The following is a 5,732-nucleotide window of genomic DNA, read 5'->3' as shown; positions in this document are numbered from 1 at the left end:
TGTTTCCCATCTCAGTTTCTCTTTCCTTTTGAACAGTTTCTTCCTACTTCACAGTATCTATCGTATATTTTGGATCTTATTTACTCTTTCACCTTCTCATAAAAGAGAGACAATATGATGTCTACACATGCAAGTCTGATTTATTTCACTAAAGAATATAGTCTCAAGTTGCATCCATTTACCTAAAAAGTCGCAAGTTTATCCTTCTTTATGACTGCATAGTACTTCATTGTATTAAAAAAAAAACATTTCTTTTATCCATTCCTCAGTTGATGGGTACTTGGTATGCTTCCAAGATTTAGCTATGATCAGTTACGCTGCTATAAACACGGGTGCACTATATTGCTGTGATACTATGTTTTTAATTCTTCTGGGAAGATACCCAGATGGAGAATAGCTGGGTCAAATGGGCCCTCTCATCTTAGTGTTTTGAGGCATCCCTATATGGGTTTCTACAGTGGTTGTACCAGTCTGCACTCCCACCAGCAGTGGAGAAGGGCTCCTTTCTCCCCAAAGCACCTCTAGCATTGGTTATCCATTGACTTCTTGATGACTGAGGGGGAGATCGAATATCAGCATTGTTTTAAGTTCTCTCTCTCTCTCTCTCTCTCTCTCTCTCTCTCTCTCTCTCTCTTTGTGGAAGCGGGGATTGAACTCACCCTTGCGCTTGCCAGGCAAATGCTTATTCTACTGAGCTATCTCCCCAGCCCCAGCCCCTAAATTGCATCTCTTGAATAACCAATAATGTTGAACATTTTTTCATATACTTACCATTTTTGTTTTTTCATCTGAGAAATGTTTATTAATTTCAGATACCCATTTTTGGACTAGGCCTTTGAATTGGGAGGGTCCTGTTTTTTTCAAATTTTTTGTGTTTTATGTATAAGTACTTAGTCTGAGAAACAAGAGACTATAATTTTTCCCATTCTGTGAGTTGTCTTTTCACTTATTTGGTGAAAAAAAAAAACAAACTGGAATTTGAATTTGATTCATAGCAAAGTTTGATTTCTTTCAGCGCTGAAGATGAAGCCCAGGACCTTGCATATGTTAGCACTTTAGGCAAGTCCATTAACAACAACTTACACCCCCAGATCTTGTTTGGCTTTCCTGTTTTAACAGTATATGAAAGACTGGGTGTGGTGGTGCATGCCTGTAATCCCAGATCTTGGGAAGCTGTAAACAGGTGGATCACCATGAGCCCGATCTAATAGTGAGACCCTGAACACCCTGTACAGCCTTCCCTAAAAATGCAAAAACAAACAAACAAAGCAGTATATGAAATACAAGGCTAGCTAGATAATGTACCCAATCCATGGGAACCATCACACAGTCAAGAAAGTTGTTATTGTACACTAGCTGCAATATCAGCACCTTAAAGGAGAATAGATCCAAAAGACACAGGCAGCAGAAAGTTTCGGGCTCTAAGTTTCTTGCACGGGAAATTTTGAAAGACTTAGAGGAAATCAAATCCATTCCATGTGGACTAAAATGTGTTTCCCCTACACAGCTAAGGTCAGAAGTGATTATAGAGCTAGAGCCAGCTGAGCTCCAGAGCCCACCCGCACTGCACAGAAGAGGCTGAAGCTTGGGGAGATTAAGTGATTTGCCCAAGCTCACACAGCTGGGAAGTGACAACCAGGACCAAATGCAGGGCTCTTAGCACTAATCCACTACAACGCGTTGGCCTCGTACAGTCCTAGCTCAGAATGACTGCTGGGTCCAGCCAGTGCCAAACACATGGGCCAGAACAGAGAACATGCACAATATGGAAACCGGACACCACCCCCCTCCTGTCTCCAGGCTAACCAGGCAGCTATGGGTGAGAGAGGACTGTTTAACTTTGCATCTTTACTACACATTCAGCTCCCATCACCTCATCATGGTCTTTCTCTTCCCTCCTGCCGGCCCAATTGCTATGCCATCATCTCTGTTCCCAAGCCCCCAGCACTCCATTATTCTCAGGTTAGTGGACTGAGGAGGATGAACATTCAGTTCAGTCCTGAAAGAATCGGTTCAATCCTGAAAGAATTGCCTTTGCTGGACGTGAGGAGTTGGGGGTTTCCAAACTCTGCCAAGGAAATGGTTCCATTGTATATTCTTTGTACCTACCCAGCTGAGACATCATAGTCACATCCTCTTCGGTACAAGAATCAGGGATACAGACTCCCACGCTGTAATCCGCTCCATCCTGGGAAACACAATGTCACCATGCGTTTAAATTTTAGTGTTCCTAGCACATACACATGATCATCTCTAAGTGAGGCTGCCGCTGCACTAATCATACATTAAGCAGACTAAGGAAGAGGATGGATTTGAAAGAAGAAAAGGTTTCTAACTTCTGAAGGCATGGCTTTGCCATTACAGAGTGAATTTCAAGAGCACTAGATGTGCCTATATTTAGAATAAAATATGTGGCTTAAAATAGCTGATTCTTTAAGAAGCAGCCACTGGTTTTTCATAATCTGTCCCACAGAATCTCTGTTCCAGACAAGTGGCCATTAACCGCTAACTCCACTATGATTTTTAGCCAACTGCCAAGTTGACATTTCTGGGTGGTAAGCTACAATGTATCAAGTAAAGATTTTATTAATAAGTCAAGCCAAAAATTAGAATGTCGGTCTCAATAAACAGAAGATCAAATTGTAAATAAAATTTCCAGCCTATTTCTTATAAACTCATAACTTACATGATTGTGTAGGCCTGACCTTTTGCTCTAATATCAAAACCATTAATCTGCTTTGAAAATGACATTTGTACACACTGATTAAGCCCTCAAGCGGTCATTATCCCAACCCTCAATAATACAAAGGAAGCTGAATGACAATCTCCCCAAGTCCATGGTCAGCCATTCTAAGCATCTTTAGCATTGATATTGGGAAGCTTGCATTTCTTATTTCAGACAATTGTATTTAGCCAACCAGTACAGTAAATTTCTTTTATTATTGTGTGACATGCATAAAATCTACCCTCTATTTAATAAGAGACTATGCTATCCCTAGAATATTTTTCCCCAAGCAATAAAATAATTGTGCTTTGAAGACAGTGAGCCCTGCAATATGGGTCAATTGGTTGAGTAATGAATTTATAAAGACATGGTTCATCTGCTAACATAATCCCACATTTGGGTTCAGAACTCTGGTTGTTGGAAAAAAGAAATGGACAGTCTACCCTCCCTCTGGTACTCCAAAATTTGATGGAAATTCAGGAGCTAGTGCTCAGGAACTGTGTTCAAAGCTCCTTCTCTTGTTCAGTAAGGTACCAGATAACAATGAGGCTTCCCAATGGCAAGGACACAGTAGGGATTTGGTAGGGAGCCCGGTGAGACCCTCAGCACCCCAAGAATGAGAGTCCCTGCTGAATCCCAGCAGTGGCTGTGCCTGGAGGCAGCTGCCAACCAACCCAATGAGCACGCACAGGATCCACCCAGTGAAGTTGCTGGCCAGGTCTTAGAGTTGGATTCCCCATGAAGATCATCCAGAGGTCTTGCCCCATGCTGTGTGGTTTGGGGACAAGTCCCTCATATACTATACTGCTCTCAGAATAGGCTAAGCCAGTTTCTGCTATTAAAATTTAGCTTTAACTTTTTGCAAAACATTGTAATAGTTTTTTGTGTATTTAATTAAGAAAAGCAATTGGTGCAGTTGTATTTTGTCCCACATCATGACATTTGCTTGTCCTTCAAAACCAAATACACGGGGCCCTCCTGCTCACCTGGAGTACATGCAGCTTGCAGTACTGCCCTTGGAAGCCTCTTGTGGGGCTGTGGGCGGAGAGGCACTCGCTGGAAGATCCCAGCCTGTCCAGGTTGCCACTGAGAACATTGCTCCCAAGCTTTCCCAAGGAGTCATACACTGAATTTTAAAGCAAAAGAAACTTGCAAGGTCAGCTTCCTGTATCACTTTCAAATGAATTTACAGAAACTGGGTTCTACCCTCCAAACCTTTCAAATTAGATAACTGAAAACAGAAGAGAGACAGATTTATTCAGATGCCACCCTTCGGCAGCCTCGCTCATCATGGGAGAGAACACGTAATGATACAGCACGACACGGTCTCAGCACATGCTGAGAAGGATAAAGAGGTGGTTTTCTTTTAAAAAATAAATGCTTTCAAAGGACTGGGAAGATGCAACTGAACTTTGGTAGTTTTTCTTTCTCCTCATACACAATCCATAATTTATCACGTTTTTGGAACCTTACTTCGCAGAAAGATTTTGTGTTTTTTTTTTTTTTTTTTACTTTAGGAGCAAAAAAAAGAGAGTATGCAAGCAGCACAGTTAGTGGCTCTCTCAACCCCCTTCCTGCAAACTGCCTCTTTGTTTGTTTGTGATTATTTATGTTCCCTCTTTTGTTTTAAATTCTTCTTCTTTTCTGTTTCTTCATCTAGCCCTATCCCTTCACCAGACTGTCCGCATCTTATAGGTTCGATAGGTAGCCTGTTATTTGTAGGTCTTCTTGTCTTGTTTGTGTATAGGTCACTTCTACGAGTACTTTTTTGGTTTCCTATCTCCTGTTTCTACCTGTATCTCTGAGGGCTACATTCTGACTATTTCACAATGTTACTGATCACACCCATCCCCAGGTTTCTAATTACTATATACTAATCTAACTTTGGCCTAGCTGTTCCCCGGGCGATGACACATACTGGAGATGGTTTCAATCTGTGTGAGTACATGGTGATCAGCTCTTTGTAGAGGTCCCTGCACAGAGCAACACAGCATTGAGCTCAGCTCTGGGAGCAGAGCCACAGGATCAAAAGGCTCACACATACTCAGTCTGTGCAAATCCCACCGGCATACTGGCCGAAAGCGCTGCCCAGTCTATACTTCTCAGAGACGCTGGCAACTCTCTTTTCTTCATACTGTCCACTTTCTTATACGTGACAGCTAATGGATACAAAATGATATCTGTTGGTTTACTTACCACTTGCCTAATTACAAGTGAGTCTGATATTTCTGTTGTCTGTCAATTAACTTTACTTATAATATCCTTTAATGAACAGAAATCATACTTGTGGTATAATCAAATCTGTCAATATTGATTGGCTATATTTTTTAATGTGAAATTTATTTTATTTATTTATTTTTAATTTTATTTATTTATGTGGGGGGGAGGCCAGCTCAGCCCACCAGGGGGTGGGGCTGGCTGGCATGTGGTGCTGGGGGATTGAACCGCGGTCCCTGTGCTTTGCTAAACTTGTTCTAAGTAGGTGCTTTAGACCACTGAGCAATCTCACCAGCCCTGATTGGCTATATTATTGGGCTTTCCTTAGGAAATTCTTCCCCACCTGTAGGACACTAAGAATTTTTTTAATATTTTCTACTTCTTTATTTTTGATTCTCCTAGTATATCTTTAATTCATCTGCACCCGGGTACACTTTTTTTTCCAAAAAGTGCACCAGTTTTTACAAAACCTTCTCTCAACAGCTCTGCCTTTCATTACAGATTTGTGCAATAAAGCTCCTTCTTCTATTTTTGTACTAAGCTATCACTAGATATCATGTAATTTATGTAAATCTTCTTTTGCATCCTTATGATTTCTCATCTTTGCCTTGATAAACTTAAAACAGACTACATAACACAATTAATTTGCAGATGCATTTAGTGTTTATTTTCCTCAATGTTTTATTTTCAATTATATCTTCTAACTGATTTGTTGATAATGGAGAAAAATGCAACTGATTTTTAAAAATGTATTTTTAGTACAGATTCTACAGGATCTCACTACACAGAT

The 5,732-nt window shown here is 40.7% G+C and overlaps 1 protein-coding gene across 1 annotated transcript in view; it reads right to left on the bottom strand.

Annotated features, from left to right (window-relative positions):
* Positions 1-5,732, bottom strand: part of LOC101565096 (O-acyltransferase like protein) — a 58,097-nt gene that overhangs the window by 35,596 nt on the left and 16,769 nt on the right. The window contains exons 2-3 of the mRNA XM_012513143.2: positions 3,712-3,851; positions 2,110-2,188 (exon numbers count right to left, since the gene is read on the bottom strand). Coding sequence (XP_012368597.2) covers positions 2,110-2,188; positions 3,712-3,851 — 219 coding nt within the window. The remainder of the gene's footprint in view (positions 1-2,109; positions 2,189-3,711; positions 3,852-5,732) is intronic.

Source organism: Octodon degus, unplaced genomic scaffold (genome assembly GCF_000260255.1).
Source record: "Octodon degus isolate 3935 unplaced genomic scaffold, OctDeg1.0 scaffold00339, whole genome shotgun sequence".
NCBI lineage: Eukaryota > Metazoa > Chordata > Mammalia > Rodentia > Octodontidae > Octodon > Octodon degus.
This window is presented reverse-complemented; position numbering and strand designations above follow the sequence as displayed.